This window comes from Anser cygnoides, chromosome 11, assembly GCF_040182565.1.
Source record: "Anser cygnoides isolate HZ-2024a breed goose chromosome 11, Taihu_goose_T2T_genome, whole genome shotgun sequence".
Classification (NCBI taxonomy): domain Eukaryota; kingdom Metazoa; phylum Chordata; class Aves; order Anseriformes; family Anatidae; genus Anser; species Anser cygnoides.
Genome location: NC_089883.1, coordinates 11118367 through 11139846, shown reverse-complemented (window position 1 = coordinate 11139846; position 21480 = coordinate 11118367). Strand labels below are relative to the sequence as shown.

The window sequence follows — 21480 nt, the reverse complement described above, 5'->3', positions numbered from 1 at the left end:
TGGAAGTACTCTCACTCTCATGTGCCATCAAGCCCTGCATCCTGCTTCCTTCCAAATGCCGGCCGGACAGATTTATTGAGAACCTCTGCCTTTTCTGCACTTTAATAACAATTCCATCATCTCCATCTGCCAGGATTTAGTTTGCTGCTGCTAGAGTGTAAATGCTGCCTTGGTATTCACTCTGTTCCTGGCAGTTTTTCTCCTCCTGAAGTCTTTTGCGTCCCGTATTCCCCACTATGAAATTTCTCATTTACTTCTAACCACAGCTGCTGAGCTGTGTCCTCGTCTGAGGCTCGGGGACGAGCCGCAGCGGTGGCAGTCTGTGGGGACAGTGGGTGTTGGGGAAGGGGTGCGGAGGAGGATTCAGGGGCGGAGGTCCGGGGACGGGGCTGGGAGCTGCTACCGAGGGGTAGGTGGCCACGGGGAAACAGTTGGTCCTGGGTCCGCGGGCGAGCAGGGCTGGTGATGTGTGCGGGCAGCCGCGGCCCGCCGCTCGCCGCCTCCCCGCGCAGCCCAGCCCCGCACGCCCCGGCCCCAGCACGCGGCCCGGGGCCTCGGCCCCTGCCCCTCTGCTGCTGCCATCTCTCGCCGGCAGCCACCCCGGCGAGCCCGGCGGGCCCGGGCCCGGCTGCGAGGCTTGCGGGACTCGCTCCGGGGCAGCCCGGAGCGCGCCGAGGGAGCGACGGGGCCGGGCCCCGGGGGAGCCCCGCGGCGCCGAGCGAGGCCGTTCCGGCTGCGCGGAGCCGAGCGGGGCTGAGGGGAGCGGGGCGGGCCCGGGCCGGGCGCCGCGGAGGGCGGGCCCGGGCGCAGGGGGAGCGGGGCGGGCCCCGGGGGAGGCGGGCCGGGCGCGGGGGGAAGCCGGGCCGGGCGCCGGGGGAGCGGGGGGGAGCCGGGCGCGCAGCTCGGCGCCCCGCTCGGAGCAGCCGGCGCCGCGGCTCCGGCAGGTGGCACTGGCCGCCTCCCTCGGCCGCCTCCCCCGCTCTCCCCCCCGCCCGGCCCGGGCTCCGCCGCCGCGCTCAGTCCGCCAGTGCCGATGCTGCTGAGCGGAGCGGCGGCCGGCTCGGAGCGCGGCGCCGGGGCCGGGGCCGGGGCGGGCGGCGGTGCCGGCGGGGCCCCGCAGTGCGTGGGCACCATGGCCCGCTGGCTCCGCGAGCACCTCGGCTTCCGCAGCGCCAAGCCCGCGCCGCCCGCGCCGCCCAAGCCCGACTACCGCGCCGGGCCGCCTCAGCCGCCCCCGCCGCCGGGGGGCGCCGCCGAGCCGCTGGCCGCGGCCCAGCCCGACATCGTGGCCGCGTACCGCCTGCAGAAGGAGCGCGACTTCGAGGACCCCTACAGCGGGGCGCCGCCGAGCGCCGCCCCCGACGGGCCCCGCTACGTCTCGCCCAAGCACCGGCTCATCAAGGTGGAGGCGGCCGAGAAGGCGCCCGCCAGCCCGACGCCTCCCCCCGCCGCCCCCGGCTCGCCCCCCGCCGGCCCCGAGCCGCCCGACGAGCCGCCGCAGGAGGTGAGTGGCCCGGCCGCGGGTCCCCGGCCGCGGGTCCGCGGGGGCGGGCAGGAGCGGGCTGTGCCCCCTGCAGCAGCCAGCCCCCGGGGGGGCTCCTGCCCTGCGACGTGCCGGCCGGCAGCAGCAGCAGCAGCAGCACGGGGGCTGCTCCCGGGGCTCCCCGCCGCAGGTACAGCGCTGGGTGTGCGGGCTCAGGCCCTGCTGGCCCCTCACACGGCCTCCTGCTGCCTGCCCCCTTTTGCTCCCTCTTTGCAGCCCGGTGCTTGTTGCTCCGCGGAGGCGACGACCTCCCGGCCCAGGGAGGCCCCACGCAGCTCGGGACATCTCCAGAGGCCCGTGACGGTCGGACCGGCCGCCCCGGGCCTCCTCCTGCCCCGCGTGTGGCGGCGCGGATCTCCTCGGTGAGCCTGCCAGGGCCTGCCCAGGCTGTGCCAGCTGCAGCCGGGCTCCTCGGAGCTGCTTTGTCAGGAGGCGCCCGTGCCTCTTTGTCTGACGCCTCAGAGCTGCCTTCTCGGGGTGAGAGCAGCGCTGGGTGCTGCCCGTGCCTCCCACTCCAGGAGCGGGGCCGCTGCGGCAGGCAGGCTGGCGAGGAGGCCAGAAAAGTCCTCGCCGGGCAGCGGACGGGAGCGGGGAGAGGCTTCCTGCGGGAGGCAGGAGCCGTGTGGCACCGGGACCCTGCCGAGGGGCAAACCCCGAGGGGCCGCGGCCGTGGGCACTGGGCCTCCTCGCGGAGAGGCTGATACGGGGACTGCGCAAATAAAGGCAGGAGGGCTCATTAGCGCCCGTCAGCGCCGCAGCCTGCAAGATGGGGCTTGTCAAGTGAACTTGACGAGATTGCAGATCTGGCTGATGGAGGGAATTGTTGATACAATAATCACAGACTCGGGCTTGGCGTTGCCTGACGTGCTGAGGAAACACACACCGAGCAAAATCCGCTCGGGAGTATTTTACGCAGATGAAGAACTTGTAGCTGGCGGATCTTTGAAAGTTGCTCTTAATGAGCAAGCGCCGCTGGGAGGTTTCCAGAGGGGCCCGTTCAGTTCCCTGGTCCTCCTTCAGGTCCTCCAAGTTCCCTGCTGCAGGCAGTGGAGGAGGAAGAGGAGGAGGGTGCTGGCAGAGGGCACTGAAGGTGCTGTTGCAGGGGTTTGTTTTGCTGAGGCAGGCTCCTGGCACCTAGATGATTTTGAAAGGGACCAGGGGAAGGCTGCACTTCTTGGAGGGACGTGGGCTTTGGTATGTGAAGGGCCGAGCAGGAACTGTGTGGAGTAGGGACTGCTGGCCAGTCCAGCCGCGCCTGGCTCGGGCTCCCTGGGCATCAGAGCACGGGGGTGAAGCTGGAAAGCTCAGTGAAGAGCCAAGAGCTGGGAGGCATCTGGGGAAGCCCAGCTAACAGTGGGAGGCTGAAGAAGACCCTTTGTTGTATCTGTGGCAGACCGTGATTAGGTTATCTCCCAGTCTCATGCGTGCCTCTGAGGGGAGGAGGTTTCTAATTCTTCAGGGCTTCGGTAGGTGATGGACAAAGGCAGAGCTCCAAAGGCCGGTTGAGACAGAAATAAGGTAGGAATATTTGATAGGGCACGCAGCTAGTCATTGAAACAATTTCCCTGGAGGAGCAGGGGAGTGTTCACCATGTGGAGCGCTTCTGCCAGGCTTGGGCACCCTTTCTGGCTCCCATCTGCTGGCATTGAAGTTGGGCTGGGTGGTGGGAGGATTCCCTGGCCCCGGCAAGGGCGTGATGCTCACGGTGGTCCTTTCTGGAGGTGGTCCAGGGGGATGGAGGGTGCTTGCTGGATACTTGCTCTTGGTGACAAAACATCAAAGTGTCCTGGAGCAGGGAAGGCACGTCAGGGCTGGGAGAGAACCCTGATGAGCTCTTTATGCCAAAATGGGGTTGTGGCAGGCTCGGTGCTCCCGCTCTCAGAAGGAGGTGGTGGGCCCTGTTCCCAGCTCTATTCCATGTCCGCAGTGGGAAGCGGGACTCCAAAAAGCGCTCGCGTGTGAGTCCTGAGTTGTGGTGATGTCGAAGGTGAAGGGCGAAGTTTAATTATAGGTACAGGCAAGGCTCTGCTGGAGCAGAGAGGTTTTTTGTTAAGAGTTACACTGAAAAGCACGCTAATAAAATGTGCCGCCCTTCCAAGCGGGAAGGACAAGGAGGGACGGAAGAGGAAGGAGCAGCCACTGGCTCGTGGCTGTGTGGGCAGGCTGAGGCAGTGTGGGTTGTGCCACAGGTGCTGCATTGAGGCAGGGGGACCACGTTCCCTGGGAGCCCTGTGCCTGTGTAGTGCCGTGCCTTCCCTCTCTGGAGAACTGAAGAAGGGGCAGGAATGTCTTGGCAGCAGCATCCCTCCTGCCCCGGCCATGAGTACGTGCTATGTGATTTGCTGTCATCAGGTCGTGCTGCGGTACGTGGGGTTTGCAGCATCTCGTGGGGACGTGCTTAGGGTGAGCTCTGCGGTAGCTCCCTTCCCATCACAAAAGCTTGCTGGAGGTGGCGGGGACCAGCAGGGGTCCTTCAGCAGTCCTTCCCCTCCAGCAGCAGACAGTGGGCTGATACCACTCGCCTGTGCAAGGGGGACCCTTGAGATGTCTTCCGTGCCGCATTTGGAAGAGACGCAAGAAACGGTGTCACCAGGGCTCCCCTTGATGCACGCGGGTGAGGTTCAGCCTGTTCTCAGTGAAGGGACCTCCTTCATGGGAGCGTGGGGACACCGTGCCTCAGCCCCGGGCACGACGTGCTTGGGGTTGGGGTTGTTTCTCTGCGCTGTTGCTCCACATGTGGCTTTACCCATGTCAAGGCTGGAGCCTTGCTGGAGTGTTGCTTTGTGTCATGCGTGTCGGGACCGGCCGGTGGCTCTTGCAGTTGGCCCTGTGCTGCTGGCTGCAGGCCAGGCCCTTTGCAGAGCACTGGGAGCCTGTCCTGCTCAGTGACACCTTACTCTTCCTCAGGATCTGCCTCTCCTCTTCAAGCTGCTGCACGCCAGTGACGATGGGGACAAGGTTGTGCGGCGCAGGGGTGCGTGGCTTCGGGTGCTGCCAGTTGCCTGCGGTTTGCCAGCGTTCAGTTGCAGTGTGATTAGGGTCAGACCCAAAGTCTGGGGCTCCAGATGCAACGTTTGTGCTCAGAGGGCAGGGTCAGTACCGTGGGGTGTGGGAATGGCTGGCCAGGAAGCTCCTGGGCGTGTGTCTTTCCTGAGAGAACCTCCCCGAACTGAGTCATCCTGCAAGATGCTGTGCTGTCTGCCCCGGGCTCCCTCCTCCTCCTGTGCCCTGGGTGCAGCGTGTCCGGCTCCTCAGGCAGGGAATCCGACCCTTCTTGGACAGCCGGCTTTTGGTTTACCTAAAAGTGTGGCTTTGGCACCCACTAAAAGCTGAGCGGCAAGGTGATACCTTTGGGAAAAGGTCCTGGGGGTAAAACTGGGGAAATCTTGCACCCAAAGGAGAGAATGAACTGGGTTAAATTAGAACTCGGAGTGCCTCCGGTGTGAAACACGGGGACTTCCTAGGGAACTACAAACACACGCATCTCCAGCCACTTGTTTATAAAGTGAAGGATCTGCCCAGGTGTCCTCTGGCTGGAGACAGACCTCTGTATGAAGTGGAGCGTCTTGTTATGGCAAAAGGCAGTGGCAGGTAGGGCGTTTGTAGGTGAGGTAGTGCAGAGCCTCAGGTCTGCCCTGGGATTTCGGTGTCTGAGCCACGATCTCTCTCATGGAGAGCTGCTGTCTGTCCCCTTCCCTGGTGTGCTGCGTAAAAACACTTTTAACACTAGAACCCGGCCCTTACCTTTAATTTTGGTTTGTTTTCCTTTCATACAGTGGGCATAAATAATAGAGTGAGACTAGCCTCAGTGCGGCAGCAGGGATCTGGGTGTGTGTTGCCGTGGCAGATTAATGCATGAAACGTACTCGTGGGCACAGAGAGGACGTGTCGGGGGGTCCAGGTGCTGATTTGCCCAGCTGTTCTCCAAAAGATTGCTCTGCACCAAGAGCCGTCCCGTGGTGCTGGCTTTGCAGGTCAGGCATGCCCTTTGCACCAAAATTGTTTCAAACACAGCAAAGGCTTCAGCCCATGTATGGGAGGGAGCAAGTGTGCATCGGGGCTTCTTGCTCTGGAGCCCTGCACCGTTCATGATGTCCGGCGCTCGGATTAGGAAATGTCAAAGATGCAGTTTCCCAGGCAACCTTAATTCGGCCCCACGTGCCAGTGCATTGGGATACAGTCAGCAACTGCGTGGTTGCTGCAGTTCGTCCTCCAGGAGCCCTGCCTCGCTTTCAGCGCTGGGTGTGCAGTGCTCCCCTCCTCGGTGCCTGCGCTGCGTTGCCACTTGCTTGGTGTTGCACCCTGAGTGTGCCTGCTCCTGTGTGTGGTTCGCAGTTCCCTTCTCAGCTTTTCCATGCCTTGCCTCTTTGCCGTAGTGCCTGACCAGTTCAGATATGAAAGTGTTTACGTTCTGAGTGCCCTGTGGGCTCGACTCTTACCAAGAGGTATCTTTGAGGTAGTGGAGGAATAAAGCCAGCGTGGCAAGAAAAAACACCAAACCCAGGGAGCCTGGGGACTCAAGCACCTGACCTGGGCCGTTAGTTCTGTGCCTGACCGAAGCCCAGCAGACCACATCCCACCTGCACAGGGCCATCTGATTGCTCCAGAGCATCTCTGCAGCGCCCTGCAAGCAAAACGCCCAGTTTTAGGACGCTTGGGCTCTCAGCAGAGATGCTTTGGATCGGGCCCCACAGTCCTCTAGACCTGGAGTGTGTCCCTCCCTCCCCAGGGAGCCAGACCCAGGCACCCAGGGGGTGCAGAAAGGGCTTTCCTCCTGTTTGGAAGAGCGAACACTGCGTGCGGAGGAGCCTCTTGGCTGCAAAGCTGCTGTGCTGGCGCCCTGTCTTGTCTGAAGCTGCTCTGTTCATGGGGTAGGAGAGGGAGGGTCCAGGACTGGTGCCAGCAGCAAGCCAGGTGTCTGTCTATCTAGTAAAACACATCTAGGAAATAGGCTTTGTGGCAGGTTTTAATGCAGGCGGGTTTGGCTGAGGACAGGAGGAACGAGCAGGCAGCCCCTTCCTGACCCCGGGAGGATCAGCCTGCTGCATTCACAGCCCTGCAGCCACCTCGGAGCTGGGAGAGCCCTTTGTAAAGGGCGAGCGCTGAGCACGGTGTCTCTGAAGGCACAGAACCAGGCAAACGTGGGCGCTGGGTCGCTCCTTGTCGGCGTGCCTGGCACGGCGAGCCCCTGCCCCTGTGCATGTCGGGGTGCATGTCTGCGTGTTCGTGCCTCCCTCGGCACTGGTGCTTGTGCAGATGAGGTGTCACCGGCTCCGGGCTGTGCTCTGCAGAAGTCCTTGCAGCAGTGGCTGGGTTTTTGCGGCTTTCCAGGACGTGTGCTCAGCCTGCGGGATGCTCTTTGGAGTGGTGGGCACCAACCTGCTCAGTATCGCCCAGGCAGCATCCGACTAGCAGGCTGAGCCCCTGTCTGCCTTGCAGAGGGTGAGGGTGTCCAGAAAACAGCTCTTTGAGGGGCTTCTCAAAGGCAGGCATTAACACAAACCAGGATTTCAGCAGCAGCGCCGGCTTGCATTCGGGTTTCATGCTGACGCCCCTAGCCCATGCTGGGGAGGGAGGGCAGCTCGAGCAGACGAGCGGCTGCAAAAGCCACTGGCAGCTCAGATTTCCCTGGGCGGTTTTGCCCCAGTGGTGGTGAGCAAAAGGCTGCAGCCCTTGGGCTCGGTATTGCCCCTGGGTCCCATGGGGCCCCGTGAGCCTACATCACCCTTGGCTGAGGGAGGCAAAAGCAGCCACAGCAGATTTCCTGGCTGTTCCTGGAGCCCCGACGTGGCATGCTGGCACTGGGCCCTGCCTGCAGACGTTTTGCTCTTTCCATCTTATCCAGAGAAGCTGATGCTCTGAGCAGACATCTGCTGCTGCTGCTTTCACACCAGTGCTGAGCAGCGTGGGCATTGTCTCGCTACCACATCCGAACCCTCGCCGTGCATCCATCCAGGGTGTCTGCAAGCCCTGGGGCTGGCCGTCTTTGCTCGGGGGATGACGCTCTGCTGTTTGTGCCTCATTGTGGCAGGGCTGGGCTGGGAGAGCTGCCCTGGGGTGAGCGAGAGCTGCCCGGGAAGCCCACAGCCCGCCAGAGGAGGCAGGTAGGTGACAGAGGAGCTGCCTCTTTCCTCCCGCAGCCTGGAGAGATGCAAAGGCTCCAGGCAGCAGGGAGGTGTTTACAGCTCCAGTTCCTGTCCCCTTTTCCTGCTGTGTTTTGTTGCTCGAGGCTATTGTCAGATGCTTTTCACAGGAAGGAGGAAGAGGGGTTTTGTTTTAAACGGAATACGGGAGCCTGAGATTAATTTGCAAGCTGCCCAGGTCAGTACCGCTGGCTCTGCCCGGGGCAGCAGGGTGCAGTGACACTGGGCTTGTGGGGACCGAGACCAGGATGGGTTTTGGCTGCTGCCACACTGTGCTCAGGTTCGTGCTGCGGAAGCTCAGCAGAGCCAGCATTGTGGTCAACAAACCTTGCTGGATGTCCCAGCATGGCAGGTGAGCTGGCAACAGACAAGATGCTTGGGTGTGCTCAGACCCATCCAGAAATATCTCCGTGGCCCTATTTTAGTCGCAGATGCTGGGGCTTGAGGTGGCACGTGCGGCTCCTGGCTTGTAACGGGCTACGGCGTTGTGTGATGGGAGCGCTCCTGCCGGGAAGCCGCTGAGATGCTGGGGCAGGAGCGTGGCTCTGGGGACGGGTGGGGACCGAGCTCCAGGTCATCCCTCCTGTCTGCCACAGGGTTGTGTCTCTGTTGCTCATAAGGACAAACCTTGGTGTTTTTTTTGTTTTGTTTGGTTTTTGTTTTCCTTGAGATACTGTACCTGAGAGGCTCTTGGTGCTGTTTTCTGCTGACTCCTGGTTGCATGGAGGAGCCCGTCCGACATCACTTGGCATGTGTGGAGATGCTGCAGGGTCCTGGGAGAGGAATGGAGATGAAGCTGCAGGCTGTTCGTAGCCCTTTTGTTAAGGAATGTCTCCAAAGGAGCCTGCAGGAGCCCTGGAAAATAACCAGCAAGCTCCCAGTTGTGCCAGCTGACACCCCTGTACTGGGATCTGGCCTGCTTTGGACGAGAAAATGCGGCTGTGCGTGGGGAGCTGATGTCAGTGCTTTCGGAGAGGACCTTGCTGGGGCATCCGTTCAGGCGCTGGCGGCTTTGCTGGTGCCAAGCCGCTGCTAACGGAGGAGGCTGGGCCGCCTTCTGCTCTGCTTGGCTCCGGCCCAGCTTTCGGGACAAAGGCTGGAGCGTTTCCACCGCTGAGAGCCTCGCGCGGGTGCCTGGAAAGCTGCCGGCTGCCAGCACCTGCTCGGCAGGGCTCTGGTGCTGCGAAGCCCACTCAGCGCCCTTGTTCCAAAAGAGGATACGAAAGGGGCAAGCGAGGGGTGGCAGCAGCCCTGTCCCAGGCCCCCGGTGCTGGTGCTCTTTACCGTGGTTGCGCTGGCGATCCTGGGCTCCTGCTTGCTTCACTCCCTCTCCCAGGACTTGTGGCGTGAAGGCACATCCGTCCCCCTTCCCTTTGGGGCTTGGGGTCCCGGGTGCCTCTCTGGCTTCTCCTAGCAGAGCTGGTGGTGAGGTGTGGTATTTGAAGGGGATTCAGCTGGTCCCTACCCCCCCCCCCCCTAAACTTTTGCTTTCCTCCCCTTTTCCAGCTGGCTGTCCTGGAGGACTATGCAGACCCCTTTGACGCTGCACAGGTGGCTGGTAGCCAGGCAGGGCTGGAGAAGGTGACGGAGAATGATGGATATATGGAGCCATACGAAGCCCAGAAGATGATGGCTGGTAAGGTGGAAAGCTTTGCGCAAAGGCCACTGTGCTCTTTGCGGCTTGGGTCCCTGCTGCTCTGTGAATTTGGTGGCCACTATGCTCTGTTCCTTACAGCTTGAGGTGGCACCAGGTCGCCCAGACAAGGCTTCTGAGGGCTGGCTGGCAAACCTGTGTGATTGCTGCAGTGGTGCAACAGCTACTTTGCAGCCAAATTTTCACAGGTTCTTGCACGTGGGATGGGCTGGCCATAGCCAGAGCACTTGCGAAGGCTACCCAAGCATTAAAGGCACCTCGATACTTCTGCTTGCGGTGCTGCCCGTGAGGCTAAGCCAGGAGAGACATGACATTCGATGCATCTGGCATAAAACAAGACGGATGTGGGAGCTGTTTAATTCGGTTATGATGGGTCCAGAGCGTGCCGTTGTCTGCTGCAGCAGCAGGGTCCCCAGCGGTCTCGTTTATGGCTTGAAAGCAGGCGAGGTGAGAGCACACGCTCCCAAAGGCATTGCTCTTACTGCTGCAGCGCATGCAGGGCCGCTGTGCTGGCGTGTCTGCTCCAGGCTCTGGCTCTGCTTTGTAGTCCCGTGGTTTTCCTGGAGCAAATGGTTTCTGGAAAGCTCACATGGCTTTTGGAGGAGACTGTTGCTTTTTTGGAAAAATCAGCAAGCGACAAAGAGTCTCGTGTCTGCAGAGAGGCTTCAGTTTTGCTCAAGGGAAGGGCATTTTATTAAACCAGTCACACTGGATGTTCAGGGGAGAAAAGCAGCCGTGCTGCTTGTGGGGACTTATTTCCTGGGACGGTCTGTCCCCATGGACCCCGCTTTGCAGGGAGACACTGCAACGTGGGGAGAGAAGGCATCCTGGTGCTGGGGACCGCTTAGGACCCAGCAGCTTTGCTGCTTGTTTAAGGCACCTGCTGGAGGTTTGGGGTCTGCTCCATCACCAATGCTCCCTGTGTTGCCCTTGGGTGAAACTCAGCCCTTGGGGAGCATGGCCAGGTGAAAAGTTTGTGGTCCCTTCCCTCTTCCGCTAGAGATCCGCCAGAAGGGCCTGCGGGAGGCTCCGTCCCGGCCACTGCACCTCTACGACACTCCCTATGAGCCCGTGACCGGAGGGCTGGAGGCAGACAGCGACCGCCCCGCCTGCCCCAGGCCCAGGGAGTCCCGGCTGCCTGAGGATGACGAGCGGCCTCCAGAGGAGTACGACCAGCCCTGGGAGTGGAAGAAGGAGAGGATCTCCAAAGCCTTCGCAGGTGAGCCAGGATGGAGGCAGCGGTAGCTGTGTAGTGTTTTGCAAGGGGGAAGATGGGTCCTTGGTGTGCCTTTATCCTTGTCGGATTGGCAGTGTCAGCCTCCCCGTTCCCATGGCTCGGGGAGCGCTCCTTGACTCGCAGTGGCTACTTTTCTTCAGCAGGGCTGGTGGGAGCCAGGCTGGGGGGAGTGGTGAGGGAGCTGCCTCGGCAGCCTGTCCGCTGCTCATCTCCGGTTGCTGTTCCCCTTACTGTCTGATCTGCACCTCTGGTGCAAGCTGACCTCCGTCTCCCACCCCAAATTGCAGGGCTGGGGCTCCATCCTCAGCTCAGGCAGAGCCCTCCTCCTTCGGGACTCCCTTTGTATGGACAGGAGCTGGGCACCCCCCAGGAGCCTTTGGCCCCGCAAACGTCCAGCCTCCTGACCTATTTATCCGTGCTGCAGGATCGATTGTGTTTGTGTTTGTTAATGAGGAAATCCATGCTGTGCATTAGCGCTGGCTCCTCCGCCAGCACTGGCTAATTGCCACGCTCATATCTAGGATGCATTTTAATTGCAGCATTGTCTGTCCGCACTGCTGCCAGCAAGCACAAGGCGCTCGAGACAGTGTTTGTTGGCGCTGCGCGGGGATGGCGGTGAAGAGGTGTGGAGATTCGGGCTTGGGAGTGACTCCTCACCTTTTGGGTGAATGCATGTGCCAGACCGGACGCTGCAGTGTCTGGTTGTGCCTATGGGAGGCCAGGACCTGGGTCCCAGCACAGTTGTGCCAAGATTTCAGCTTCTTGGGCTCTGCTGTGAATCACTGGGCTGGGTTTGCGTGGAGGGGTGTGCGCTGCAGATTCGCTCGATGCCCCTGGGTGGAGGAGGTGTGCTCATGGACCTGCCCCATGCGTGGGTTCTGCCCGGGCTGCTCCAGGTTTGCTCTGAGTCTGGAGGAAATTTGCACGTGGCGAAGCAGGTTGCGGTGCCATGGAGCTGCAGTGTGTTTTCTCCCGGCTCCAGAGCAGGTCCTGCTATGGCTTCTGGAGTGTTTCTCCTTTCCTGAGAAGCTGGGAGCTCTCTGCTGGCCCCTCTGCGAGCCCCCTGATGGGCACCTGGTACTGGCATGAGGCTAATCCATGGCGAGCAGAGTCTGCACGCCCTTCTCTGCCGCTGCCGCAGCCTGCCTGCAGCCCCACGGTCATGGACAGCAGCTTGTCCTCGGGTGGCCTGGCTGTCCCCGGGAGCTCTGCTGGGGTACTGGGTACCCCTGTGTGTGTCCCAGCAAGCCTTAGCTGGCATAGGGCCCCTGGGAATTCAGACCTTAGATCTTCACCCTCCCAGCTGCTGTCTTTCTCCCTGGGCTTGGTGTTGCTGACTTTTTTTTTCTAAGCCCTCTCTTTCTCTCTCTCTCTCTCTCTTTCTCTCTCTCTTTCCACCCTCCCCACCTTCATCCCTCCCCTTATCCAGTTGAAATCAAGGTCATTAAAGACCTGCCGTGGCCACCGCCGGTGGGACAGCTCGACAGTGGTGAAACACCCCCGGACGGTGAGGCTGGTGCCCCCGGCCCCCCGCAGCACGGCCAGCAGAACTACGAAGACGCCAACGGTGGGTCTTGCATGACAGTGGGGTGTCCGGGGTGGGCTGTGGCCAGTGCCCGCCACAACCCTGCCCTGCTGCCTGCCAGCACTGGGACACTGCCACGCTGGAGCTTGTCTGGACCTGGCAGGGCTGCCTGTGGATGGATGCTGCCGGCTCTGTGCTGAGCAGTGCAGATCCACCCTCCTCCTCCTCCTCTTTCTCTTTCTTCTCCTCCACCTTTCCCCAGCTCCTCCTGGCCCCTTGCTTGTCCTGCGCAGGATGCCAGACCTTTGTCCTTGCCTCTTCTGTGCCTCCTCCGGTTACCTGATACCTCCTTGCACATGGTAGTTGAGCTGCACCAGGGGATTATTCGGTGGCAGAGCTATTATCGTCTGCTTTGTTCTCTCTTCTTTGCCTCCAAATTCCCATCTGATGGCTGCTTTTACTTTTTTTGACAACTGCTGAGCATTTAGCTGATGTTTTCTTGTGACTCTTAATACCCAGGTCACTTACAGGCATGGTAACCACTAATTCAGATCCAACCACTGAAGTTTGGGGTTGTTTTTTTCCCCAAGTGCATCACTTCATCATTTAGCACTGCTCTGTTTCATCTGCTTTCTTTATTGCCTTGCTGCTCAATGGCAGGGGATCCCTTTGGATTCCTGGCTCTCGCTTTTGCTGGCCTGAACAGCTATATCTCCCAAGGCACACTTTGTCGTCTCAGGTTCGCCTTGTAGCGAAGCCCTTTTTGCATACACTGAAAGGCAGAGCCCCTGGCAAATCCCCCTTGGACTCTGCTGGTTGTCTCGCTTATGAAAATCAATGACTGCTGCTTCTCTTTTGACCCGTTATTAATTTTTTAAGGACCTTGCTCTTACGCCATGGTAGATTAGTGGTTTTTTTTCCCAACAGCGTCAGGTAAGGGGCTTCTGTCAAAAACCCACCCGGGCTTTCAGGGCTGGCCTTGTTCACGTGCCACCGCTCTTGCGGAGAACTGGGATGGATCTGTGAGACGTGACTCTGTTCTGCAAACCGACGGCTCTGCCCCGGTGTGCCGTGCCGCCTGTGCGTCACTAACACTGCTCCTGATAGGCGCTGCGACGTGCCAGGTGCAGATGTCTGATTTCCTTATCTGCAATTACCCAGGTCCCTGCAGAGCTTCGTAAAAAAAATTGTATGGCTTTTGCTAAGTTCCCAGGTGGGTTTGAGCACGAGGTTGCACGTGACTGCTGATTTTGCTGCGTGCTGTAGGGATGCCCCCGAGCAGTGCAGCTGATCTGCCAGCGCCATGTCCCGGTACTGTCCCAAATGTTCTCTTAGGGATGCTACAGGCTGAAGTAATCCCCAAAAAAGAAAGGTCTAATGGAAACTTCCTGCTCCTCTTTGTACAATAAATGCAGGCGTCATGAAGAATTAATTTCTGTGCTATACAGCCTCTGCTCTTACCCCATCATTTTTTATCCTCACAGTCACTCTGACACGCACCCTGCTCCTGATGAACACATCAGTTTGTCATTTTTCCTGGCTTTAGCAACACAAATTCTCGTTTTTATTTTGATTTGCTTTGTTGTGTTAAGTTTATCTTGCCAGAGTTTTGTGTTATTCTCTACTTTGCCTGTCTGGGGCTGAATTGAACTTCTTGAAGGATGTCTTCTTACTCCTAGGGGCTTGTTTTTAATATCCTGTTTAATCATGTGCATGCTTCTGCTGCTCTCTGACAGGTGCAATGTATTTCTTCTGAGCCTCCAATATGATGACTTTGTGCAGCCAGCAAACACTTCAGTGTTTTGATTGTCTGCCTTTTTAACGATTGTCCCAATTTTTTAAGGTGATGAGTTGAAATTGAAGTCTGGCTGTTATGGGCAAGAGCCAACCTCTGCAGAGGCACGGCTTGCCTAGCCGTAATGCTGGGCACTTCGGCCCTGAGCAACTCCTGGGGGAATTTAAGCCGTGCTAAGCTGTGGAGGTTGTGGAGAGCTGACAAAACCATGCCAAACACGCCCACCAAGCAGCCAGGGCATCCCTTGGGCCGGGGTCCCGCTTGTCCTGGAGCTCGGCCACCCCCAGGCTGTCTGTGCCTCTGCGGCAGCAGCTACCGGCAGCCTTGCATCAGGGCAGTTCTGACAGATCGATAAGTAATTTGTGCGAGGGGGCTCTCCTTGCAGGGGAGCAATAATGAACTCTCTGGAGGAGGGAGAAACAATATTATTAATGCTGAAATCATCCTGCACGGAAATAACATTCAGTGGGAGGCTGGGTCCCCAGGGCACATCTCAGTTAATCCCTTGCTGGGCGGCGTGCGCTGGACCACTGCGGTTCGTCGGTGTGCAGGGTGGTGTCAGGGAGGCATCTCTCAGAGGAAACGTCTCCCTTCCCCTCCAGGGATTTTTTTTTTTCCACCGCAACAGAGGTGGAAATGTGTCCCTTGTTTTCAAACTGCCTGCCTCTCCTTTAAGCTCCATCTTTCCCACTCCTCTTTTTTTATGCAAGATTGGAGAGCCTCTCAGTACTAATTCTCTTGATGGAAATGCCTAATTGTATGCCGCAGCCACTGAATCTCTTGTCACATTAGCCACACCTCTCTGTGTTTATGAAACCTCCCTGAAAAATATATCTAGGGGCTCAGGAGCCCAGTCTGCACCAAGTCCTGACTTGATGTGGATGCACACTTAAGCATCCCCAGGTGCCACTGAGAGCTGCCCTGCCCCTTATTTAGAGCAGGGCATCAGGGCACTGAGAGGGGACCCAGTGATGTGACATTTCTGGCCACCTCCACAGCCCCCTGCTGTGTGGGGAAAGCTGGCAGCATGGTGGGTTTATAATTAGTCCAGCCCGTCAGCCTGTCCCCACGGCCGCTGTGACGTCCGTCTGTCTTGCAGGGCCATCGGATGGGCTGGGGTATGGCCGCACCTCGCCCTGCAGGGAGGAGAAGGCCAGGGCTGGCCTCAGACACGGCACCAGCAGCCTCAAGAGCACCAAGACGCTGAGTGCGGAGCCTGGCCCCTTCCTTGGAGAGAGGATTGACCCTGCCCTGCCCCTGGAGAGCCAGTGGTGAGTCCTGCCTGCCCTCCCCCTGTCCACGTTGTGATGCTGCAGGGTGGCAGACCTGCTTCTTGCCCTTGCCTTCTACCCCGGCACCATGTTTTTCCCACCTGCTGCTTTTCCCTTCTGCCCTCCTCCGAGTCCTGCTGTCCCCTTGTGCCCTCCGCATCCCCCAGGCTGCCCCGCTGTGAGCCCAGCAGCCCTTTGTCCCCCAGCCCCAGTGTTGCCACCCGCATCCTTTACCCCCAGCACTGCGGCCGGCATCGCTGCTGCCCGGGGCTCAGCCTGTGCAGGCTCTGTCGTGCCCAGGGTGTGCACACAGCTGGTCCCACTCCTGCCTGCAGCTGGTACCACGGGGCCATCAGCCGGACGGATGCAGAGACGCTGCTGAGGCTCTGCAAGGAGGCGAGCTACTTGGTGCGCAACAGCGAGACCAGCAAGAACGACTTCTCCCTCTCCTTGAAGTGAGTGAGTCCGGGTGAGCTGCAGGGCGGGCGCACCTTCGGGGCCGTGCTGCTCTCGTACGTGCAGCACAGGTGGCACTGCCGTGTGGCACTGAGCGTAAACGCCTGGCCGAGGGCACCCAGAATAAGGTGACTGCCTGCAGCAAGCCCAGCCCAGAAATATTCTGCCTGGGTGGATGGTTGCAGGCTCCCTGTAGGCTGCGCTCAGCCACCAGAGGTGGCTAGGTGGTGCAGAAGGTGAGCCTTAGGCTTTGGGTGGTGGCTCACATCTGGATTTGTACCCGTATGGTGCTGTTTCACATGCATCCAGCTGCACTCTGCGGGGGGGCACACGAACTGGCTGCCGGCGTGCCTGTGCCCCCAGCGCTGTGGGTGCTTGGCACCTGTGGGTGGGCGCATGGCTTTGTGCTGGGGTGCCCACGTGAGTGGGGGCCTGTGCCGTGGGGAGAGGGGGTGGCTTGGACACAACTGTGGGGCAGTTTCTGCATTTCTTTGTGGGATGGCACGGGCTTTTGACATTTGGTTTGGTGTCTGGCAGAAGCATCTCTCGGGAAGACTTGCAGAGCTGGAGGCAGGCTGCTTTTCCCTTGGCAGTGCTAGTAATCCCTCAGACGGATAAAATGATGGGCCTTATTACTCACTTGAATGTGTCTGATTACAGCTTCCAGCTCTGGCTTTTTGCTTCCCTCCATTCGTAGCTGAGTTTTATGAGAAAATAAAGTCTGTACAATGCCATTATTTATGAAAATGTGGGTACCCATCCCTTCCTCCCCAGCCCACATAACCATCGAAGCTTTCACTCAACCACATGGTAGAGAGGGCATTGCGCTGCTTTGGTTTCTCAGCAGGGAATCCTCACCCCCCACAGCACAGCTTGGTTTCTGCTTGGGTTTTGGAGGGTAATCTTAGCACCTTCCCTGAGTTTTGCAGCTTCCCTGAGAGCCAAAACTGCATGAAGCATTGAGGTATGTGCCCAGAGCAACTTGCTCAGCTCTTTTGGGAGTACTGGGGCAGCCTGAACTCCCCCAAAACAAAGCTGTTCTTGTCCAGCAAATGATGATGGATTAGGAAATACCTTCTTGCCCTTCTGCAGGATGAGTATATTAGCTCTCTTCCTGGCAAGCATGAAGAAAGTATTTATTGAGCACTTCAGTCATCTCTACCCAACAGCAGCCCACATATCCCTATGCTTTTCTCAATATACTTTTAAGTTTTCCCAGTGGTCTCTGTACCTGCATTTCTCCCTGGCGATTTCAGCCTCCCCCATTTATTTCCCGGTGCCACAATTGTGAATTAGATTGCTCCATCTCTCTAGTTTTTACGCTTTACTGCTGCCTTCAGCACCAAAGTAGGGCAGATGTTTAGCTGAAAAAAAATCATTCTTCCTTCTGCAGTTGTAGCTTTTAGATCAGACGTCAAGCTTTTTGGAAGAGCTCCCTGTTTTCATGTATTTGTTAGAATTTTTACTGACGTTTTAATTTTCTCAGTCATTTTTTCTTGCCTTGGATTGTGAGCTCCTTCGAAGCAACAGCTTCTAGTGGCCAGTGAGTTGTGTTTGAGAGGTGGTGTTGGGGTTGGTGGAGCTTCCTCCCTTTCCAGTGTGGAAAGCACCAATACTGCACATTTCTCCCTTTTCATTACCTCTACAAGCCAGTCATCCTTTTTTTTTTTTTTTCTCCCCCTCCCCCCCTCCAGTTCTTCCTACCCATCCTTAGCCTCATGGCAAAAATGGCCAAGTCCTCTTCTCAAATGGTGTGGGTGGGTAGGATGTGGCTTTGCAGCAGTGTGCTTCTGCCCGCAGGAGACTGCATCCCATCCAAGAGCTGCTCAGGCGATGTCCACCAGCCATGCTTGCAGAGAGTACACAGCCTCAGGAACATGATTTTTACTGCACTGCCTATCTCTATAGAGCCTTTTCAAGGAAAATCCCTAGGGATGCTTTTTATATAGCTGTAAGCTGGTTGCCTGCATCTCTTTTTTTTTTTTTTCCGAACTCTTTTTTTCTTGAGGAAGGAGGAGCAGCTGAGGAGATGGTCTGAAAGGAGAGCTCAGTGCTGACCTCCAGTCCTTTTGTGCTGCCTTAAAGGAAAATGTGCACAAAAGAGGGCAGCAGGAGCATGTCAGGTAGCTGGGAGGTTTAACCCTGCCGTGACAGGCCTGGCTGGGCCACCCCGTGCTGCCTGTCACGGGCAGGGCTGTACTGCCTTAAATGCCCGGAGGACGATTGCCCCGTGGCTCGTGCCTCCACGAGAGGGGCTGAAGCCATGGTGTGGAGACCCAGGGAGTGATTTGGGCAAAACCCAGCCTGCTTTACCTCTTTTCCTGCTCTGGACCTGGCACTAATGCTGCACTGGACTCCTACGGGGTGCAGCACCTGCGGGCAGCCATGTGCCGGTTGGCGGTGCGTCCCTGCCGTGTGTGCACGCTGCCGGGGGGGCTGTGTGCGGTGCAGCCCCCACAGCTCCACTGCTGGGGTGCAGGACCCCCCGGGTCTGCAGCCAGGGCGCTCCCAGCAGCACGGCAGCCCCCCGAGCCTGGTCCCTGGCAGGGAGCCGCCGTGCCGCTTCCTCTGCTGTCCCCAGGGGTCCGGCTCCCTGCTGATCAGCTCCTAAATGGATTGCAAACCCATTCTGCTAATGCAGCCGCTCTGTCCATTACGGGCACCATCTCCTGCCGGGGGGATGGGACTGGCCTGCGCGGAGCTGGAAGCGGCTCAGCATTGCTGATGAGGTCCTGTCTGCTTTTAAGTCATCAATATTTTGCCGTAATGTGCATTCCAGACGCTGCAGACAGGCTGTGGCTCTCCTCGGAGACGCAAATTAATAGCAACAGGGCCATTAGCCCGTCACTTGGAATCAGCGCTCGTGGCAGTATCTGCCTGCGCAGCCGCGCAAGGCTCGGTGCCCGTGCTGTGCCGGGAAATGGCCTCACTACGCTGAGCAGGTTTTATGGAGCCTGCAGTGGTGGTGTGGAGTTGGGGGGGCCTGGAGGGGGGGGGGGGGGTTGCGTGGCTGGCCACTGCCCAAAGGAGAAAATCTTGCTTTGCCACAGTAAGGCTGGCCAGTGCAGCAGTCCAGCTCCTCCTGGCACAGCTGCTGTGTGAGCCAGGGTGGTTGTAAAAGGGGTTTTGCCACAGGTTAAAGGGTTAAAACGCTGTCTCTGCGTCACCCTGCGGCTGCAGGGATGGGCTGCCCAGCTCAGGGGAAGGAGCTGGTGGGGGGGTGGGGGCCAGCTGTCCCCCCCTAACCTTGCCTTCATCTCTCCTTGCAGGAGCAGCCAGGGCTTCATGCACATGAAACTGTCCCGGACCCAAGAGAACAAGTACGTGCTGGGTCAGCACAGCCCACCGTTCGACAGCGTGCCGGAGATCATTCATCACTATGCCAGCCGCAAGCTGCCCATCAAGGGGGCCGAGCACATGTCCTTGCTTTACCCGGTGGCTATCCGCACCCTATAGTCCTCACCCTGCACAAGCCGGGCTGGAGGCTGGGTGGACCCAAAGCTGGCCCGTCTGCAGGGCCGAGCGCTGCGGTGCCGAGGATGGGCTCTGGATCAGCGAGCTGGGCACGGACGGTGCTATCGGGGGTCACAGCAGCTGGACCCCTCATCCAGCTCCCTCGTACGGTGGTTCCTGTGTGCTGGTTTGCCTGCTGGGATGATGGCAGGGGGGCCCAGCACGAGGAGCTGAGCAGGGTTGGCCGCCTGCTGCCCTCGCCCCCTCCGGGAAGAGCTTGGGAAGCAAGGACTGGAACTGGGGCCATGGAGAGGACCTGGGGGGAGCAAGGTGCGGGAAAAGGGGGAGAAAGCATCCCAAGGTGTGTCCTGAGGGTGCCTGGTTCTGCCCACGTCCTGTGAGGGAGAGGACAGCCCTGTGCCCACAGGAGAGGAGGCTGGTGCTGTCCCCGGCGGGGGCACGGGGTATGAGTGAGGCCCGGGGGGCAGGTGCTCGGTACTGGTACTCACTGCCATCATTTGCCAAATGTATATAGTGACCGGTCTCGGCCGCACGTGCAGCACCACTGCCTAATAAAGCGGTGCATGGTCGTCTCCTGCTCCGTGGTGTCCCTGTGCCCTTGCCCCGCCACCTGGGCGGGGGATCAGTGTCGCACTATGCCGTGCAAAACCGCAGGGAGGGGGGATTCTATTAAGCAAAATTACTTGTTTTTTTTCACTCCCTCACACACAGAGGCCCATGCACCTGAGTGGTCCAGCCAGCTTACTCTCGTACGTGGGGGACCAGGCACGCCACTGGTCTTGTCCTGGCAATGTCTTTGAGGTCCTTTGTGGGCAGCAATGAGCTGATTTTTGGACGTAACTGTTATGCTCTGCAGAGAGGGATGCTCTTTGGGATCTTTTGCCTCCTTGTTTTGTTTCACCCCTTGTAATTAGGCAAAACACCTGAATTTCACAGGTCTGTTCTCTGGGCATTTAGTAGCTCCAGTCCTGTTCTTCGTCTTCCTGGCACCTTGTCTCTGGGCCGGTTTGTTCCTCCTCTTCCTATGGCTGAAGTTACATCTGGTGCTCTGCAGCAGTTGCTGCGTACCTTGCCTTTTAACCTTGGTTCTGGTGGTTGCTTGCTACCATGCCCGTGCACATATCTTCCCATCTGGGCTTCGTGTTAAGCTCAGCTTCTCCACGACGACCCTGACAGTGCGTTCCCTTTCCCCTTCTCTCTCTGGGGTGGCCCTGCCACATGCAACAGAGGGGCTGGCTGGGGCAAGTCCGCTGCTGGACCAGCAAAACATTTTTTGTCTGCTGAGCATCGGCAGAGCGAAGCGCTGGGGCCGTTGGTGCCCCGCCGAGTGGCTGTGTGAGAAACGATGGCCCTCCCCATCGCCTGCTCCCAAGAAATAACTGGCCCTGCTGGTTTGCTGGGGGTATGGAGATGGTTGTGGAACCATGGGGACTTAGCGTGGGCTCTGGGGTTTTCAGGACTCGGCCTGTAGCTGGGGGATTGCTGTCCCATCGCAGTTTTGGGCCGCTCTCGGGGCATTGCGCGAGGCTGGCGTGCTCCCTGGAGCCTGCAGAAGCTGTGGTGGTTTGTTCCCGGATGTTCAGCCTCCCCCGCTCCCTAAAAGGCTGCGGTTTGAGCTCATCAAGCGCTCGGTGTCTGCTTCCAGCAGTGCTTGGCTGCTGGCAGCCCCTGCTGCCTCTCCCCAGCCTTTTCCAGTGGGGATGGAGTTTTGGCTAGAGGGTTTTTTCTCCTGGCCCTGCCTCTGCGGGGGCTGGCGAGCACCAGAGCCCACGGAAAAGGCTGGAGGTGCAGGAATACATTTGCAGAGATGCTCTTAGATGCCCTTGTTGCATTTTAAAAGGTGTCAAGGGGCCCCGCTGTGTGCTGATGGCCCCAGCGCAGTGCTTGTCCCCGGGGGGATTGCCCTCTATGACTGTGGCAAGGAAAGCAGAGGCCACCTGAGTCTGTACACCCAGGGAACAAAGGCACAGGAGAGCCTCGCCATGTGGTTTTCTTTTTTTTTTTTTTTTTTTTTTCTCGAGAAATGGTGGCAAAGAGCAAACAGCCTGATGGTGAAATCCCACCCCCGCAGCCTGGCTGTGTCTTGGGGGTGTCCCTGCCAAGCGCACGGCAACTTCTGCGATTATTTCTCTGGAGCTGGTTTAAACAAGGGACAAGGTGTGACTGGACTGGTGTTCAATGGACACTCGTGGGCGTGTAGGTCCTGGCACTCCCCCCGCCATCATTTGCCCCCGGGGACTTCTGGTTCTTGCTTCAAAAGGCTGATCACGGTGGAGGATTTTGCCTGTAGCGTTTGGCCTGTTGCGCTGAAGGGGGATGCTGGGGATGCCTCCCTGAGCTGCAGGGAAGGAGTTGACCTGTACAACCACCCCAGTATTTCAC

At 58.9% G+C, this 21480-nt stretch overlaps 1 protein-coding gene across 3 annotated transcripts; it reads left to right on the top strand.

Annotated features, from left to right (window-relative positions):
* The first annotated feature begins 854 nt into the window (after positions 1 to 854).
* SHF (Src homology 2 domain containing F) lies at positions 855 to 19676 on the top strand. Of its 3 annotated transcripts, none has more exons than XM_067003922.1 (7): positions 855 to 1504; positions 9193 to 9322; positions 10341 to 10559; positions 12007 to 12144; positions 14997 to 15168; positions 15504 to 15637; positions 18894 to 19030. In XM_067003922.1, exons 1-6 carry the CDS (start codon positions 1034 to 1036, stop codon positions 15625 to 15627), a joined length of 1254 nt encoding a protein of 417 aa, XP_066860023.1. In that variant the 5' UTR covers positions 855 to 1033; the 3' UTR covers positions 15628 to 15637; positions 18894 to 19030. The 3 variants fall into 3 exon arrangements, with proteins under 3 accessions (XP_066860023.1, XP_047937501.2, XP_047937503.2); XM_048081544.2 differs by having other exon boundaries at positions 858 to 1504; positions 15504 to 15623; positions 18894 to 19676; XM_048081546.2 differs by lacking the exon at positions 12007 to 12144 and having other exon boundaries at positions 859 to 1504; positions 15504 to 15623; positions 18894 to 19676.
* The last annotated feature ends 1804 nt before the right edge of the window (positions 19677 to 21480 follow it).

Bases quoted from the DNA above. Each gene is read 5' to 3' on its own strand.
- SHF (XM_048081544.2), top strand. From the start codon at position 1,034: ATGCTGCTGAGCGGAGCGGCGGCCGGCTCGGAGCGCGGCGCCGGGGCC. The intron at 15,169-15,503 runs GTGAGTCCTGCC...TCCTGCCTGCAG, and splicing joins CTGCCCCTGGAGAGCCAGTG to CTGGTACCACGGGGCCATCA. The intron at 15,624-18,893 runs GTGAGTGAGTCC...CTCTCCTTGCAG, and splicing joins GACTTCTCCCTCTCCTTGAA to GAGCAGCCAGGGCTTCATGC.